The sequence below is a fragment of the Rattus norvegicus genome, chromosome 3, assembly GCF_021556685.1.
Source record: "Rattus norvegicus strain SHRSP/BbbUtx chromosome 3, alternate assembly SHRSP_T2T, whole genome shotgun sequence".
NCBI lineage: Eukaryota > Metazoa > Chordata > Mammalia > Rodentia > Muridae > Rattus > Rattus norvegicus.
This window is the reverse complement of record NC_141536.1, coordinates 151,409,334-151,428,740: the sequence shown is the minus strand read 5'-3', so window position 1 is coordinate 151,428,740 and position 19,407 is coordinate 151,409,334. Positions and strand designations below refer to the sequence as shown.

General features: G+C 50.5%; 1 protein-coding gene across 1 annotated transcript in view; it reads right to left on the bottom strand.

Moving 5' to 3' along the window:
* Positions 1-5,736: 5,736 nt before the first annotated feature.
* The window catches only part of L3mbtl1 (L3MBTL histone methyl-lysine binding protein 1), a 31,625-nt gene continuing 17,954 nt past the window's right edge, over positions 5,737-19,407 (bottom strand). The window contains 11 exon segments of the mRNA NM_001419616.1: positions 5,737-8,284; positions 11,263-11,325; positions 11,762-11,919; positions 14,541-14,590; positions 14,698-14,895; positions 15,050-15,149; positions 15,503-15,617; positions 16,050-16,160; positions 16,326-16,411; positions 17,087-17,163; positions 17,559-17,710. Of these exon segments, the coding sequence (NP_001406545.1) occupies positions 8,150-8,284; positions 11,263-11,325; positions 11,762-11,919; positions 14,541-14,590; positions 14,698-14,895; positions 15,050-15,149; positions 15,503-15,617; positions 16,050-16,160; positions 16,326-16,411; positions 17,087-17,163; positions 17,559-17,710 (1,245 nt within the window). The 3' untranslated portion in view covers positions 5,737-8,149.

Below are 19,407 nucleotides of genomic sequence, written 5' to 3'. Positions count from 1 at the left end.
TCAAGCTTGGTCCCCAAACCACGTAAAAGCTGGACAAAGTAACTGGAGTCTCTGCCATCCCAATGAGGCAGAACTGGGGACTGGATAACCAGAAGTTCCCAGGCCGGCTAACGAGAGATATCCTGTCTCAAACAAGGCAGAAGGTGAGGACTGACACCTAAGACTAGCCTCTGATCTTCAAACACTCACTCCTGTTGGTGTGTGCATGCCGGCACTCGCATTCACAAACAAATTACACAACTGTTGTTGTTATACCCAAGTCTCAGGGACCCCAAAGACCACCGACGCAAACACATAAGGGTCTTTATTAGGAGTTCGTAAGCATGGACTCCCCATATCATCACAGTGGGTCAGAAGTGAGAACCTCAAGTCTAGGGGTGCAGGGTATTTATTGAAGTTACAGCAAACTTGGGGAATTTCCAAATGGGTCGGCAAGTTACTATTTTAAAAACTGCATTTCTGGCATAGTCTGCAGGAACCAAACATGGGGGCAAAGCCACTTGACAAACAGGATGGCTAGGTTATCTATTTTCTGCGGATGTCTTATGTTATCTATATGTACCTTGGCCCTGCTGTGGTAGCCTGACTGGCTGTTGCTCAGGGGGGAGGGTCTTGGCCCTGCTCTTGTAGCCTGACTGGCTGTTGCTAAGGGGGGAGGGGGAAGGGGTTGTCGTAGGATGTTTGCGCAAGTGGACTTTGTGGTATTCCTCCTGGAATTGGAATTTAGCCCCTTTGCACAATGGAGATTCTTCTAAAAAAAAAATGGAGTTGGCTGGGCTTTACAGTGGTGAATATATATTTGTAACCAGCCCTACTATGCATTTCAGTGGCATTTAAGAGCCGCTGACTTTGAAAGGAAAATCCCCTCGGTGTTTTTGGTATGGGATAATTAGTACGGCAGAGGGATGCTGACACAGTTTTGGGCTGGTCATTGCAGGTGGATAAAAACCGTAACTGATTTTTGCGTGTCGATCGTCTTTCTCTGATGGACTAGCTTGATAGATCTGCACCCTAAAGGCTCCCTACTGATTCAGGACTTCTCTAGAAATACGGTCATAGTATTTCTGAACATAATTCTACTTCTTCTTTTCCGACCTGGATTTTTTTTTACATTTCTTTTTCTTTTCTTTTTTTCTTTCTTTTCTTTTTTTCGGAGCTGGGGACCGAACCCAGGGCCTTGCGCTTGCTAGGCAAGCGCTCTACCACTGAGCTAAATCCCCAACCCCTAAATTTATTTTAGTAGGCGGCAGAATAGCAGCAGGCGAAGCAGGAGTCTCGTTCTTGGCCTTCGACAGAAATGTTTGGCTTTTCACCACGAGTGTGGCACTAACTGTGGACTTGGTGCGGGTGGCCTTTTCCATATGGTGGAGGGCTTTTCTGAATGTTTTTCTCACGGGAGAACGTTGGATTTTGTCAGATGCTTTTTTGTGTCGTTTGAGATTATCACGTGATTACGTCATGTTTTATTAATCACCTAAATCTTCCTTTTGGGTTTTCGAGACTCTGGAGACAGAAACAGGCAGATCTCTGTGAGTTCGAGGCCAGCCTGGTCCATGGAGTGAGTTCCAGGACAGCCAGAACTACCCAGAGAAACCCTGTTTCAGAATACCACTATAATACTGTTACCACCCCTTCTCGAGATATATATATATATATATATATATATATATATTTGTGTCTCTCTCTCCTTTTGAGGTGGGAAGTCTTTGAGACAGGAAGTCAGTCTCACCAGGTAGCAGTCACGGAACTTTTTATGCAGTCCAGGCTGGCCTCGAACTCACAGAGCTCTGCCTGCCTCAACTTCCCAAGTGCTTGGGATTTAAAGGCAGGGGCCATCATGGCCAGCTCCTTTCAAATTTTAATGACGCGCATCGCCCTGAGGACAGGTACACGGGAGGTAAAGTCTGAAGAGTTGTGCACTTGTAAATGTTCTTCTGCCTTTGTGACTGACCGGCAACCTCACCTTGGGTACACACGTCTCTTCAACCATATTTTTTTTTTTCTTCCTTTTCCTTGATGGTAACTGGGTCCAGGGCTTCATGCCTGAAATATGACATATTCCACCCCTAGAACTACTTCCCCATTCTCTCTTCTCCTTTAAACTAATTAAGATGCTGTTACTGTTGTGTCAGCAACTGCTGTAGAGAAACCCGATGACATTGTCATTCATGTTGTCCCATGGTTTTACTCCCCCTGGAAGAAGCTTTCCTACCTTCTTTCTTCCTTCCTATCTATCTATCTATCTATCTATCTATCTATCTATCTATCTATCTATCTATTGTTTACAGTACTGCTGTATGCTATTGCTCCCTGTCCTGGCGCTCAGGACATGTGTGACCTCTCAGTTTGGACACTAGCAGATCTCAGCTCTAGAACAGTTCCTTTCTCCCTTAGTTTTTTTTTTTTTTTTTTTTTTTTTTTTAATGTGTGTGGATGTTCTGCCTGCATGTAGGTCTGTGTACCACATGCATACCTGGGGCCCCAAGGAGGCCGGAAGAAGGTGTCAGTTCCTCTGAAACTATTGTCACAGACGCCTGTAACCTTGAACACAGGTCCTGTGCTTTAACCACTGAGCCATCGCGCCAGCCCCCAACCTTGTTTATTAAAATAATTCAGTTTGCCTATTTTCAAATATTTTTCCTACTTTCATCTCACTGTTTTTGTGTTTGGAGACAGACTATCCTTGAACTTGTAGTCTCCCTGCCTCTGCCTCCTGAGGGGGTGAATCTCTGGTTAACAGGGTTGCGGGCACCCTCTCGCCCCATATTCTTTCTAGGAGGTGACCTCTGCTTTCCCATTCGACCCATATATTAACAGTTTATTTCTGCAATCACATTGGGTTGTCCCAAAGCCTTTCCTCACATGTCAGTGTTTCTTTTATTGTAGCTAGCTGGTCAAGGATTAGTTTCAGGAAAAGGAGGAGGAGGGGGAGGAGGAGGAGGGGGAGGAGGAGGAGGAGAAGGAGGAGGAGGAGGAGGAAGACGAAGACGAAGACGAAGACGAAGACGAAGACGAAGACGAAGAAGAAGAAGAAGAAGAAGAAGAAGAAGAAGAAGAAGAAGAAGAAGAATCATTGACTTGTCCACCGCGATAGAAAAGGAGAAGAGATGATAGCAGGGAAGTGCAAGCACTGTTTCCTATGACATTGTCGGCGAGGCCGTACAGGAGATGATGGGAAACATTGTGGAGAGGAGGCTTGAGGTCCATGTAAAGGGAGGTTGGGGCCAAGCTCCTACAGGCACAGCTGTCCCTTAGATAGCCACACAAGCTCCATTCACAGAAGCCTGAGGCCATCCGTCTGCCTCTACACCAATCTGTCCAGTCTGGGAAGTTCCTGCTCTGGAGGAGGAAGCTGAGCTCTTAGACAGCTCCATGGTTGCTGTTCTTTTCTTCTTTTCTTTTCTTTCTTTCTTTTTTTTTTTTCCGGAGCTGGGGACCGAACCCAGGGCCTTGTGCTTGCTAGGCAAGCGCTCTACCACCGAGCTAAATCCCCAACCCCCATGGTTGCTGTTCTTAGTCAAGTGGTTTGGAAAGGCAGTGGAGCAAAGGAATTAAAGGTTTTGATGAAACGGTTACAGTGACCATGCATGACTGGTGACCGTCAAGTTGAGCCCTCCAGGTTGACATTTCAGCACCAGAAACCTTCGCACTAATTTTAAAACCGGAGGCGCCATTGAATTCTCTATAAAATGTTGTTATTAGACCCCAGGGGTTCTCATTGCTTATGCTTTTAATTTTTTTAAAAAATGTATGCATGTGGGTGCGTGTAGCTGGGGTAGGTGGTCAAAGAAAAACCCTGTGTTGGTCCTAGGCCTTAGGTGTTTATCAAGTGGGCTAGACTAGCTGACCAATAAGCTTCCAGGAATCTGAACTTAGAACTTTGTCTGGTTAGGCAGGCACTTTATTGACTGAGTCATCTCCCCAGCCCTGTGCTTTATACTTTCTTTTTAAAGTGGGGATTTAGGGACTGGAGAGATGGCTCAGTGGTTAAGAGCACTGACTGCTCTTCCAGAGGTCCTGAGTTCAAATCCTGGCAACCACATGGTGGCTCACAACCATCTGTAATGAGATCTGATGCCCTCTTCTGGTGTGTCTGAAGACAGCTTCAGTGTACTTACATACAATAAATAAATAAGTCTTAAAAAAGTTAAAGTGGGGATTTAATTATTCAACAGATATATTTATTGTGAACATGCTTCTCTGTGCCATGCAGTGATTTTACATGTTTTTCTTGTATGTATATATGTATATCTGTTTGGTGAGTGGAAGGGCCAGAAAAGGGCGTCAGATCACCCAGACCTGGAGTTAGAGACAGCTGGGAGCTGCCATGTGCATGCTGGGAACTGAACCTGGGATCTCTGCAAGAACAGTCCTGTTCTTCACCACCGAGGCGTCTCTCCAGCTGAATGCACTTTTCTAAAAAAAGGATTTATTTTATATACTTGACTACACTGTAGCTGTCTTCAGACACCAGAAGGGGGCATCAGATCCTGTGACAGATGATTGTGAGCCACCATGTGGTTTCTGGGAATTGAACTCAGGACCTCTCTCTCTGGATTACACTTTTAAGATAAGCAGGTGTGTAGTTATTACTGTTCTCTTTCTTTCTCTTTCTCCCTTAGATCATTTCATGAGAACTAACCTCAAACTCGTTATGTAGTAAAATGGCCTCCACTTCTCACCTTCTGCCTCCACCTTCCCGGTGCCGGGGATTTAGAGGTACAACCCCCAGACCGGCTTCATGTGGTGCTGGGGCTCAATCTCTGGCCTCCTGTGTGCTAGGCAAGCGCTCTACTAAACGGACCCCACTCTCAGCTAACACCAAATCCCAAAGCTCCATCCGTGTCTGACATCTGCAGCTCTTGATGGAACCCTCTGGGCTCTCCCAGCCTTCAGCACCCCAGCATCTCCAACTCTGCTGGGACCCAGATAATCTGCCTTAGCCTAGTTCTCCTTCAGACCTGCAGCTGTCCTTGGTAGGGATCCCACAGTCCTGGCATCTCAAACCATCTTGATGCCTTCATTGTAACTTGGGGTTGGCCTTTATCGATTCATACAATGGCTGCCCGAGGCCTCCTAGAAAATCTAGCCCTATATATAGTACACGGTCTGGCCTTGGAGCAAGTTTCCACGACCCCACCACACTTCTATCTCTTCCGCTTGCAAAACCAGTGCCAAGGTCCCCTGTCTGAGAGGTAGTCTGGCTCACTTTACCACAGCCTCTGTCACCTCGGTGGCCTTCTGTGAGAACACGTTCCTAGGCAGGTGTTTCTAAGCAGGGAATCCCTTCGACAGCAGTCTCAACTCAGCTTTCTCCTTTCCACACATTTGTGTTTTTATAAACTGGATCCTTTCAAGTGTAAAATTCATATTCTCTAGGGCAGTAGTTCTCAACATTTTTTTTTTTTTTTTCGGAGCTGGGGACCGAAAGTTCTCAACATTTTTAATGCTGTGACCCCATAGGTCCCTCGTGTGGTGACCCCCAGCCTCAACATTATTTTCATACTTCATACTTTATAACTCTGCCTCTGTTGTGAATCGTAACATCTGTGGTTTGCAGTGGTCTTAGGCGACCCCTGTGAAAGGGCTGATCTAACCACAAAGGGGTCACGAGCCACAGGTTGAGAACCAGTGCTCTAAGGCCTCTACCTAGCAGGAGAAGGAAGGAACATGGCAGCACTGATGTTCACCTGTGTGTTCTGGGCACTTTACCGCAAAAGAGAAACAGACTCTGAATACAGACTGGTCAACCATTTATTTTTTTGTGTTGTTTCAATACACAGACAAATCTCACTATATTTTCTTTGTACTGTTTCCTCTCTCAAGAGTTACTTTAGTTCAAACCAGAGGATTTTCTTTAAGAATGTACACTTGAGAGCACACACACACACACACACACACACACACACACAGAGACATACACGCACAGTGTAAGTAAAAAAAAAATGTAACCCCGTGTCACGGTGCGTGTGAATGAATTTGCAAACAGGTTTCATTGTCAGACTCTGGAACCATTCTCTCTGCCTTGGAAATTAAACAGAGTTCATCTCTGTCCTAGGCCAGGGCTGGGCCGAGGCGGGACAAGCCTGTTGAGGACAAAGGGTGAGTAGTTCCTGTTGCTAGTGGTCAGGGTACAAGGGCCAGAAACAGCCACCCACTGCCTGCGCGCCCAGGTTAAGGTGCAATGGTCTCGTCTGGGGACCCAGTGTCGTGGATGGGTGGGGGATGGTCGGACGGCAGGTTTGACTTTTTAAGATTTGGTTTCTGGTATTATTGTGGAAGGGGTGAGTCGTCTTCTCCACGGCCGTCAGTCCGTCTGGTCTTTCCCACAGGCGGTCATCACTGGCAGAGCTGAACAGTCCCTTCCTCGGGAGCTGTGTAGTGTCACAGCACCAGCCAAAGAACACAGAACGCTTGCTGCCTCAGACCCGTCAGAGTGTGGCGGGCAGACTAAAGGCCAGGGGGTGGTAGGTTCCACCGCAGCCCAGACAACCGAGATTGGAGAGAGAGTGGCAAAGGGGCAGTGGTGTCACATCTGTCACCCACCCCACTTGGCCAGCCTTGTCCGGTGCCCTCCTAGAAGGATTATGCTCAGAGCTCAGTTACCCCCGAGGGCTGAGAGGGAAAGGAAATCTGAGCCTCTGCCAGACTAGCTGGGTGCCACTGGGCTGTTCCCCAGAAGCTGTCTGGCTTAGGGCGGGGAGGTCCCCAAAGCACTGGAGAAAGGACTTTTGGCTTCCCATTTCTGAGGAAATAATAAAGCCTCACAGTTTAACAGTCGCCCTTAATAGTCCCAACACTGCACCTGACAGACACTGCGGAATGACCAACACCTGTACACACACACACACACACACACACACACACACACACACACACACACACACACCACGACTTAGAAGTATACCAGACTGGGGGACGACCCTGCTCTTCAGCCTGCGGGCCCACCTCAGCACCAGATGATGCTTGGCACTGGTTCCCACCTATTGGGCTCTGGCACTCCCCGCTTAGGCTGGGAGGCGGGTTTGGCAGTAATTGAGCAGAGGCTGAATCTCTACTCGGACGGAAAGGTCCAAGTCCTAGAGCCCCAGCAGGAACCTAGCTGGCAGTGAGAGACTGTTGGAGACTGGCAGGAAAGGCCAGGAGAGGGGACCTTTCCAACTTTCTACTGTAAGTGGCCTTTGTTAGTCTTAAGAGCAAAATGAAAAACGTTTAAGGGACAGAGTGGACGTGATGTCACAGGGGTTGTATGCTGGACGGCTACACTCTACTGGCAGGCTGGGCTGGCAGGGGACTCTCCCTCATGTGTGATATCTTGGCTGAGATCCACAGACACAGAGAGAAGGATGCTGCTGTCGTGCTTTCTGGAGCTACTCTTCAGGTCAAAGACGCCGATGTGTCTGACGATATCCTAGCCTGGACTGCTAGTCAGGCCAGGCTTCTCCCCACACCCAACAGAGAAAGCATCAGGGGACTTAGACCCTGCTTGTTATGACAGGGGCTTTAACCATCTGCTCACTCCGTATGCCCACTTCAGTGCTCAGTGATCCTGAACTGAATGTGTTCAGGAAGGTGCCTTGGTTCTGAATCTCTGCCTAGACAGCCAGAGGCTCCTAGTAGGAAGTTCCCATATTTCTGAGACTTAAGCATCTACAGGGGAAGAGCCATGGGGCCTGGCTGGACCATGAATGGGGAGCAAGGGTACATAGCTACCAGCAGAAAGGGAGGAGGCACCTTTCATGTGTAAATATGTATGCCAAGGTCATGGTCACTTCTTAATAGGAAGAGAGGGTCCGAGGAGGAGAAAGGGCATCGAGATGCCAAGAAGGACATAGGTCTGAATAGAGACTGCCTACCATGTCTTTCTACTTCCTAAGACGATAACCAAGGTGGCTGCCCTAGTCAGGATACGTGCAGCCCTTTCTGTCAGTCAGGCCTCAGTTTAGTCACACCCTCCCTGGGGCAACTGGAGACAAATGAACTCCAGGACTGAGGACTTAGACCCTCTTCCCTGGGCTCCTCTGCTCCCGTACACCTAGTCAGACAGTGAGGGCAGGGGTGCAGAACTCAAGTTGGGAGAGAAGCACCATCTGCAGAGGGAGCCCAGCGAGGGTGGGAGGAGCATTCCACACTGCCCCCCCCCAGTCAGTCACTTAAAGACATCGTCATTGTTTTTGAACATGAGAATGGCATTATAGATCTTCAAAGCTGGGCCCAGCTTGACACTCATGATCTTCACAATATCCGCCTGTGTCAGCAAAAGGAAGGCCTCGCCGTCAATCATCTGAGGGGGTGGGAGAGTGAGGAGGTGATCGGAGGGGCGGGGGAAGGCATGTGGGGGAGGTCAGGTATGGGGGTGAGGTGAAAGGAAGGTAGAGGCAGATATGACGGATATGACGGGAAGTATGGGGAGGGGAGAAAGGGCATGTGGCAGGTGGGGAAGGGAGGAGGAGGGGGGCAAAGAGAAAGGACAAAGGAGGGAAAAAGGAGAGAAGGAAGACAACAATGGGGACGGAGAAGGAAAGCAAGAAGCCTGGTCCCCGAGTCACACACATACAGGCTTTCTCTGTCTTTCTTCTGACTTGTCTGTATCAGCATCTACACTGGAAAAACGTCTGGAGCTCTTACAGACAGTAGCTTCGAGAAAACAGTTGCTGCTGATACAGTTGTAGGGCTTGCTACCAAACGAAAACTCGGAGCTCCTTGTCTGAAAGTTAGCACGGATTTCAAAATACAGCCGAGCACAGAGCCAACTGCCAGGCTCTCCTGAGCACAGGGCCCCAGGATGTTGCTGCACAGGTCATACGCCCACCCTGGGAGCCAGCCTGGCTCCTGGTCTAAGCAGCTTCATTCATTAGTCATCAGCTTCAAAAATGCTGTCTGGACTCATTTTGTAACCTGGGCAACAGCCTCCATATCTACACATGTGATCTAGCATTTGTGAAATGCCCGAAGCCAAAACAGAGCCAGGACGAAGGAAAACAGAAACAGCAGAAACCCACAGCAGCCCATGGGGACCCACCCACCTGCTAATCCCAGGGCTAAAAGCAAGCTGGGCAGACACTGGATTGTGAGGGCGATCGATCGCACGGGGTCCACTGTGATCTCTGACCTATTCTTGCCCCCAATCAGAGAGACAGAGAACACTTGGATGTAAACGCGCCTTTGGATCTGATTTCTAGCTTTAAATCTCTTTCTATTAAAGTTATCTATTCTGTGCACGTGCGAGTGTGGATGTTAGTGTTGGATGTGTGTGTGTGTGCATGCGTGTGGGAGTCAGCGCTCTCCTCCCATCCTGGGAGTCTCAGGGATTGAACTGAGGTCCTCAAGCTCGGTGTCAAGCACCTTTACCTGGCTTTTAGCCAACTTGCTGGTTCTGACTCCTAGACTTTTAAAAATGTCGAGAGAGAGAGAGAGAGAGAGAGAGAGAGAGAGAGAGAGAGAGAGAGAGAGAGAGAGAATATATTATCCTAGAATGGGAGATATTGAAGGGCTACGAAACACCTGAAATAATTTATATAGGGCCTTACTTGGCTCAAGAATGATTTTTAAAAATGTTCCGAGGTGACAGGAAACGTGGGGATAGGCAGGGCGTGGATGGTAAGAGGGGCCAGCACTGATCGTTTGCACAATAACAGGGTTGTATAGAAAAGAGTCACAGTGGTCAGGGGTGAAACACTGTGATGCCTGTAATTCACTTCAAACGACCTCACCCCCAAGACAGACGGAGTAAGCAGTTGTGAGGAGGTAGTAGGGTGAAGACAGTAGGGGCAGGGGTTGTCTAAGGCAAGGGACTCAGAGGGGGAAATTTAAATGTCCATGAACAGGAGAGCTGCCATCCGAGAATTAAATGGAAAAAGACTATGCGTATAGGCAGCATTACACAACACCCCTCCCCTCCACTACAGGGAACAAAGAAAGGCCCACAGAGCACCTCCTGTCTGATCCTGCTCACACGGTTCAAGAACAGGCAAAGCCAGTCTACAGCGCTATAAATCCGCAGTGCTAAAAAAATGTGGCGATCCACAGTGGTTACAGTTTGGCGTGAGGCCTGACTAGAAGGGGCCGAGGGGATGTTCTGTCTTGATAGAAGTGGATTCGAGTACCCGTGTTTCATAAAACGTGTGGCACTGGCTATTCGCCTCAAACATCTGGAGTGGGTGGATGGAGGCCATCGCTACTGAGCACTGGTAAAGGACAGTCTTAGTGTGCAAGAAGCTTGTGGCTTAACCGAAACCAAACCAAACCAAACCCCGAGCAAAATGAAAGAGTGGAAAAAAAAATGAGCCATCCCAGGGAGAAGGAGCTCAGTGCATTACTCCATGTTGGAGTCAGTCTGGACACCCAGAGAGCGTAAGTAAGATTGACAAAACAGGGGCAAGACCAGCACTGAGACCAGAGACCACACTGTGCTGCCATAGGGGAAAGCCTCCGTTGTTTTGGAAGGAGGCCTTAAACATACTCAAAGGCTCCTTCCAGTTTCAAACTCTACGAATTAAGAGAGTCACAAATAAAGTTCTTTATTTAAGGACAACTGCACACAAAAAGTCAGACTACCCCTTATTGAGGTCTCCCCCATCCTGGGCTTTTGGTATAGTGGTGGGGCTTCTATTTGACTCTGTAATACTGCCGGATACAGTACACACGTGCCAGGGATACGCGCTAGATCGACTGCAGTGAAGACTCCTCCTTTCCAAAGTTCATTATGACTTACAAGGCAGCCCTCAATGCACTCGCTCTAGCTCCATCATAAAAATAGGAGAAGGTGTGCTTGGAGACAAGATGCTCAACTAGGGAGGGCTAGGACTGCAGCCCACTGCCTTCAAACCTGGCATTCTCTTCCCTGTAACTTACGGCTTCATATCTTTCCTAAGCTCTGGGGGTGCTTTAGTGCCTTAGACTCCCCAGCAAATGCCTACACCTGTGCCACCCCGATACCTGCTTTGGGTTCAGTGGTATCTAGGCATGTGGCTCGGTTGTGGGGTAGCTGTGTTCTCTCCCCAGCACCCCAATCTGTGAAATGCTTCGGTTCAAACAGCCCCAGGCAGAGAACATAAGAGCCAACAGATTCCTTCCCAAAGGGAATCTGAACACAGTATCCCCAAGTGGGGCCACAGTCCCTACAAGACTCCTCCCACAGACGCGGGTGACTATGATTGGTCAGAGCCTCTCTCAGGCTCAGGTAATGCTGGTGAGGGTAATGGTTTCTTGCCGGCTCAGTGGCAGTGACTTCATCTCTGTCACTCTGCACTTGTACCTTACCTCCTCTTTGAAGAGGCGCGCTTGGTCCTCAGAGCCCGTCAAGGTCTGAACGAAGCCAAAGACCTTGGAAATCAAGGGAGATGTATTGAGCAGGGGATGAGAGCTAGGGGAGGGGTAGAGACTACATGGTCTTGGTGCCCTTAAACTGCCAGCAGGTTCTTTCTTATCAGCCTCGGGGATCCTCATGCCTTATGGCACACGAGGGAAGGCCCCTTGTTCCTTAAAGCATGGCTGACAGGAGGCCCCCTGTCTATCCACCACAAGGGGCCTGTTTTGGTCAGCCTTGCTGGGCAGCTCAAAGGACTGTGGCTAGGAGGGGTGAGCACAGGTTGGGAGTGGTATGCAGCTCCATATGAGCAGGCCCTGGCCTGAGACTCCTGTGAGGGTGTGGTTTAGAGGGAGATTTAGGGTAGGAAGAGGAGGAGGAGGTGGAGAAGAAGAGGAAGGAGGAGGAAGGAAGAGGGAGAAGGAAGGAGGAAGCAGAGGAAGGGCTCTGTACCTCTTCGATGGTCCACTTGGAGACTGCGGAGGCTGAGATGCCTGCCACTCCTGGCAACAGCTTGCAGTGTTGCTCCCAGCACACAGACAGTGGGCGATCAGCGTGGGTCGGCAAGGTGGACATGAAGAGGGACTGGTGTACCACACTGGGAGGGAGGGCTAGAAGGCAGAAGCAGAACATGATGGGCAGGCAGAAGTAGGGGCGGCTCGCATCTGTGTCACGGGGGACACTGGTTGGTCGACAGATAAGCCATGGCCCCTTCTGAAAGCCCGTGGAGCCACATGGGTGACGTGGTGCTTATTCCTGCTGGGCAAATAGACTGACTGCTACCAGACCTCAGCACCTACCGTCTAGAGTGGCCCCAGGACCCTGGGACTTGTGAGGACACTCTCTTGGAGCTGCTGGCCTCAAGTAGTCTCCAGTGTCTAAAGATCTCATCCCTGACGTCAGAGATGGGTTCCATGTGTCCTTTCTGAAATCCTTTTGAACTCTGATCAATTCTCTTAGCCTAGGGTGATTCTGGCCCTAGAGAATGAGTTCTTATCAGCTCCCCAACCCCAGGCTGCCGATCACTTGCTTTCTGATCTGCTCAGAAGCCCTGGCCCCGTGGGTCAGGTGACTGATGCTATTCTGCTTGGCTTCCTCTTTAGCAGGCCGGGCACTCATCCCTTGGACCTTAATTCATCTGCTGACAACCAGAACCCATCCTTTCCAGCAGGTTCAGGAGGAATTGGAGGCCATTTTCCTGCAGGCCTTACTCTGCCTTAGTCCAGAGTTCAGGATAATTGCTCTCTTTTTAGTGCTTGTTACTAATTCTGGTTGCAGAATATAGCACTACGGTAGCCCCTGCCTGCTACAGACCATTCCTTTCCACCTCGGTCCCTAAGCCTCAGCCTCTGGACTCCTCATCTCCACCCCAGGCCTCTTGGGAGTCAACCATGGCCTGGGCTGTCACTCCTTCCAGTCCTTGCGTCTTGGCCCATGCTCGTGTACTGCTCACCTAAGCAGCACTGAGGAGCTGTGCCCCGTGACTGATGGCCTGCTATGACCCAATGGCTATGCCTCCCTTGCCTGGCCATAATTTAGGTTCTCTTCCATGCAAACCCCTTTCTGATACCCTGGGTCCTACCTTAGTCCTCAGGGCGGAGTTAGACTCTCTTGAGCACTTACAGAATTTTTAAAAACCATCTTTCCACAGAGCCTAAAGGTCCTTTCACAGGGGTGAAAGATGTGCACGGTCCCATGCACATGCAGAACCTATATCAAGGTCTGCCATGGATGTGTGAGGAATCTCCCCTAGAAGGGTTAGTCATGGCCAATGTGTCCCTTTTTGGTTAAAGGCCTGCTGGTGCAGTAGGGAGCCCTCTATGGAGGTGAGACACTTAGGCTTTGTCCCTGAGATGTCTCAAGGGTTGGGTGAGGCCTGGGCCTTTTCCTCTCCTTTGGGCCACAGCTACAACCATTGGAGAGACTGACTTCTGAGCTGGTGAGATGGCTTAGCAGATAAAGGTACTTAAGGTACTCTCTGAGAAAGCCCGAGAACTTGAATTGGATCCCCAAACCCTTAACAAGGTAGAAAGAGAGACTTACACTATGAAGTGACCTCTGACCTCCACGTGCGCATCATGGCAAAAAGCACACACACGCGTACAACCCCCCAACACACACACACACACACACACATACACACACACACACACACACCCAACGAGCCAACAACTACTGTCCACATTCAGCAATCAGGACGTGCCCTCTGGTGGTTAGAATGTAGTCCTGCAGTTGGGAGCTGATCAGGTGCACCATGACAGTTAGAAGAGGGGGCATAGCCTGTCTCCGGGCTAGCCTGCTAAGGAGAGCTGAACACTTTAACCAGGTTACACCACACAGCGGGCTGTTAGCATCTTCAGCATCTGGCTGATGACATGACACTCACAATGGTGTCTGGATACACAACGAGGTGCCTGGGAGGATCACACAAGACAGACCAGGAGGGGAGGTACAAGTGGTCTGCAGGTCAGGGAGAAAGGTCTGAAAAGATACCCACCCAGACACCTTGCCTGTGTGTCCAGAACTGAGAGAAATAAATGCCTGCTCTGTAGACCACTGAGTGTGTTCTACTCTGTTACAGAGATCCATGGAAACGGATCCAAGGGGTCCAGGCAAGGACATAACATCAGGGCACAGTGCTTTAAGCCTAACACCACGGAGCACAAGTCTGGTCCAAGTGTGAACCCCAGCTCTGCCCCTCAAAAGGTGAATGCCCCCGAGCAAATGATTTTGCCTCTGAACCTCCCATCCCTCCTCCGTTAGACACAGTGCAGGAGGCTGGAGAGCTAGAGAGGGTGGATGAAGCCTGGGGATGTAAACTGTGACCATCACTGTTTCAGCCACTGACGCTACAAAGGTAGGCACTAACCATGCTTTCAAGTGAGGAAAGGGAGGTGCTGAGATGCCCAGCAACTTGCTCAACGTCACACACAACTGACAGCCACGGTCTCCTGAGGAAGCCTTGAATCACGGAAGAACCAGCAGGGCAGTGGCTCCACCATGGGGAAATACAGTGCTGTCCCCCTTCTTGCCATTTCTAAAGACTTCTAGCAGGTCCATAGGAACAAATGCCCCTCAAGGCCTCATCCTGTGTTCTTGCCATGGTGCTGTGCACCCCAAAATCTCAGAACAGCAACCTTTTTCCCAGCTCCCTTCACCCTGGCACCCTGGTGTTGGATTCCATCAATCACAGGGTATTTTGTGCACCCGTTTGCAGGGGACCTGTACTCACCTTGGAAATCTTCATCTGGCATCTTGCGATACTTTGGAGGGCGTCCAATCCTGGAGAGAGAGGGACCAGGGCCGCAGCAAAGGATCAGTGGCTGCCTCAAGATGCTATGAGGCCCCACACCCGTGAAGCCCAGGACCTGACTCCCTGGCCTCCGCACCGGCCTTGATGGCGAGGCTTTTTCCTTGGGGACAAATTAGACTGGTTCTTCTTCCTGGCTGTGGTCTCTGAGTCGGACAGCTCCGCTTTCAGCCGGCTCTGGTTCCTCTCAGCCAGTGGGCAGCCAGAGAGGCAGTGATGAGCTGTGAACTTACCAGTGACATGGCCGGAGCCGTCACAGCCAGGAGTGGGGCACTTCCTGGGGAGACGAAGGCTTTAGTTGGGTGGACCCAAGAGTCTCTACTGAGCCTCCCTCACCTTGGCCCTGTTCAGGTCCTGGGGAAACGCTGATGGGTCACACTCTACAAAGAGTCTCCCTGCTTCCTCTGGGCCTCACCTGTGACTTTACTTACCGGTGGTGAAAGCTATACTTGGAGGTCTTTGTGTGGGGTGGGCTCCTGTGGCTGAGAGGGGGGCATCCCCCAGGGGAGGCAGAGCTGGACTCTCTGGGCCCTGCACAGGCAGAAAGAGAAGTTGGCACAGAGTCCTGGAGACAGGGGAATGGGATAGGGAAGCAAGAGTTTCTATGTCGGGGGAAGGTACTCAGAACTGGTTCTTTGGAGACCAGGCCCAGAGCCAAGCTGTGCCATTCTTGCCACTCAGTGTCAGCTATCAGTGGAGAAGGAAGGCTTGGCTCTTGCTGGGGCCTGTGGGCATGCCTTGGTTTAGTGTAGCAGGAAGTCCTGGGTGTTAGGTAGGGGGATAGGCATCCCAGGCTCCCTGCGGGCTCTGGAGCCCTGGAGGGTTGTCAGAGATTGATAGAATGGTAAAGAGAAGCGTTCCCTGGGGCGGGGAGGGGTACACACGGAGAGGAGGCTCCAGGGGATGTCCTGTCTTGGAGCACCAGCCTGCAGGATGGATGTCCGGGTGATCAGCATCAATCCAGAAATCATAGTTGTGACTCCAGCCATCAAAGTGGAGCTGGGGGAGAAAGGCCCTCGGGGGTCAGGTATTGCTCTCCGAGCCCAGCTCAGTCAGGAGGTTGGCTGGGCTCAGGAGTTCTCTCCAAGCTCGGGCCAAGATCTTGGAGGAAGAACACAGAGACCGCCTACACGGTAACTATTTTTGGCCGTGTAGTCTCAGTGCTTCACTGGTTAAAATGTCATCATTTCCACTCAGTCCTCGTGTAGGACAAGAACTGCTAGACCCATTTTGCAGATGGTAAGATTGGCTTGGAGAGGCAAAGGGACCTACCCAAGCCCACAAAAGCAAATCACAGATAAGAAAAGAATGTAATCTGGGGTCTTCAGCGTTCTATCTCATGCTATGACTTTGATTGATCTCTAAATGTTCTGTAGGATTCCTGTCCCACTGACCTGTCCACCCGTCCCCAGCCTAGGGTCCCAGAGCCACCTTTATCCGGTGATCCTCCACATCCTCCACACTGGCTACCCGAATCAGTGCTGGGTTCCGGCGGTCTACAGCCTCCAGCTTCATGTTGACCAGGAAGCTGTGAGGGGGTCGCTGTAGGGAGACAGGAGCTTTTCAGGCTAAGGCTCAGCTTGGAAGATCTGAGGCTCCAAGAAGAGAGCTACAGGGGAGACTGTCTTGGTTATGGCCCTCTTCTGGCTGACTGACAGGACCACAGCTTCCTAAGCTCGGTTCTAGAGAAGGCAAAAGTTGACTTACCACTTTGAAGGCCCAAGTGGGCACAGCTGAGGTCCCAGTTTCTTCTAGATATTTCTCCCAGCAGAAGCTGTCAGGGTCTGGGTAGTCTAGAGGAGAGGCGAGAACAGTATCTGAGCCAGCCAAGTGACTCAAGGAACTCTGCATCTCCAGTCAGCATCAAGAGTGCGGAGGGAAGCCTGGCATGGCAGTGCACAGCTTTAATTCCCGTGCTTGGGAGGCGGAGGCAGGTGGGTCAAGGCCAACCTGGTTTACAAAGCCAGTTCCAAAACAGCTGGGGCTACACAGAGAACCCCTGCCTCGAAAACAAAACAACAACAAACGAAGGAATACAGAAGGGGTAGAGACTCTGGGGGAAGAAACTTCCCTCATGTGACCACAGTTAGCTGTTCACATGGGGCTCCTGGGGCAGATGGATCCTGGAGAGAAAAAGCACACAGAACCCCAAGAGCTCAGAGGTGCTGGAATCCTAGCTCCCATCACTTCCGACCCTACTGCTCCTATGCAAACCTCTGCTGCCCCTGGGCATGTGTCAGTCCTAGGAGGAAGAACACAGGGCCTTTGCTTGAGACCCTGCCTGCTTGAGGTAGTCATCTAACTTTCTTTTCTGAGACCCCAAAAAGTCAAGGCTCCAGGCCCTATCTGTCCCCTATTCTGATCCTGAAGGGCCTACTAATGAGGTAGGGGGAACACGTCTAACATGTTAATAGATGAGGGGAGAGACCCGGGCCTGGGAAGGATGCATGCTTGGGCAGCAACCTCACCTTGTGGAGGGGTAAGGGGCTTTCCTTGCTTCTGGCACCAGCCTACTGGGTGGATGTAGGGGCTGCTGGCATCACACCTGAAACCCAAGAGTACGTCATCGTCTCAGGACAAGTGGGGAAGGCGGAGTCTGGTGTTCTCACAGCATGGTATCAAGGATTTCTGCATCCACCTTCTCGGTATGAGAGATAGGCGGCTGACACAGGGTCAGAAAATGAAATGATTGAAAACTCTAGCACATCGGAATAGCTAGTGGAGATCCATGAAGGGATGTGCACATCCGGACCAAGGTACTTCCTGATGAAATAGCCCATGACACAGCTACACGGGACAGCTCACTCATTACCAACCCCCTCTCCTAATCTGGAACGAGATCTAAATATCAGGAGTGGGTAGGTGGAACCACATGCTGTCCAAGGTCCTAGAGAAGTTGCCTCCAGCCCCTGGGGTCTCCTCCCCAGCAGCCCCCAGTACCAGTAGTCATAAGTATCGTCCCAGTCATCAAAGTGCACCAGGAAGCGGCTGGCCACCACATCGGTCACGCTGGCCACACACACGAGGGATGGGTTCATGCGGTCCACAGCTTCTAGCTTCATGCCCACCTGGAAGCCCACCGGCGGAGGACTCTAGGAGCAAGGAGAGGGTTGCCACAGCCAGGGCCAGGCCGCCTGAAGCTAGCCCAGAGCGCCTGGCAAACACAGAAGCAGGCTCTCTAAAAGGATTGCCTGGGAGGGGGAAATGGACACAAGGCGGAAACAGGTCAGGAACGAAGAAGGTTGCTCTGGGCCACTCAGGGACTTCCTGTCCTCCAAGTGCAATGATCATCAAAGGCTGACTCGTGGGAGAAGGTAAGTGGCTGTGGGGATGTATTTACCCAAAAGTTCAGCCAGGCTGAGGACAAGTCTTCCCTACCTGGACAAGCCTTGCTTTTATGTCTGAAGCAGCTGGGGCAGTCGTGGGATGGTTGGGAAGGAGGCACATGTTCCATCCCCGAAGGGTACAAGGAGTGGGAAGCGCTAGTATTGTCTGGGGAGTTGCCACAGTCAAGCAAAAGCTTTGAAAAACAGCACCTTCCTTGTCTTCCAAGATGGCCAACACAAACATCTCCTTTTAGAAGGAAGTGACAACTGTGGTCCAGAAACAATGCCTGTTAATGGCAGGGTCTGAATTCAAATAGTTTGACTTAAAAAAAAAAAACAAAAACAAAAAAAAAAAAACAACTGCATTCCCTGTCACGGTAGGAGGTGGGACCCTATTAGTCACCTGTTTCCCCAGCTATAGCCTCTGGAGCCAGACTGGAATGGGAGAGCAAATGGCCCTGTGAACAGTCTAGTGGAGTCCCTGACCCTTCCAATATGGTCATCTGGGAGGGCACTCTACTCCTAAGCTGTACATCCAGCACCCGGTTTGGAAGTAATTTCAGTGGGGGCTCTCTTTCAGACCAGACCCTTTGCTTGAGATTATGTGATATGTAACTGCTAACGGGCTCCCTGACACCTGCCTCTCAGCGGGTTAAGGACAGGAGGCGAGCTAGTGCGAAGGTCAGAGACAGAAGGAGAACGAGCGAGTGCTGCCAGGATTGACTCTGACCATAGGCACTAAGCAGCAGAGCAAACCAGAGGATGAATATCAGAGAGCAGAGACCAGTCAGTGTCCAGGCTGTGCAGCCAGCAGAGGGTGCTGTGGCTTAGATGTGTCCCCTAAAGGGCCCTGGGCTGGAAGGGGACTGGAGGACCCTGGCTGGTCACTGAGAGATTGGATCCTTATGAAAGAATAGAAAGCAAGCTTTAGAGATGACTTGGTGATTATGAGTGCTTGCTGCTTGGTCATAAGGCCTGGAGTTCAGATTCCTGCACCCACGACCTGCAAATGTCTGTAAATTCAGCTCCAGGTTCCAATGCCCTCTTCTGGGCTGTGTAGCACATAGGCACTGACTGGCATATGTAGCACAGAACACACACACACACACACACACACACACACACACACACACACACAGAGAGAGAGAGAGAGAGAGAGAGAGAGAGAGAGAATAAATTAAAAAAAAATTAAAGCTTGAGCCAGGCAGTGGAGGCACACACTTTTAATCCCAGCACTTGGGAGGCACAAGCAGTTGGACTCCGAGTTCAAAGCCAGCCTGGTCTACAGAGAGAGTTCCAGGACAGTCAGGGTTACATACACAGAGAAACGCTGTCTCAAAAAACAAACAACCAACCAACAAAAACAAAACAAAAAACCCACAAAAACCAAAGCCCCTCAAAAACTAATCAAAACAAAAACCCAAAGAAAGAAAAAGAAAACAAAGGAAGTTAGGAAGAAAAGA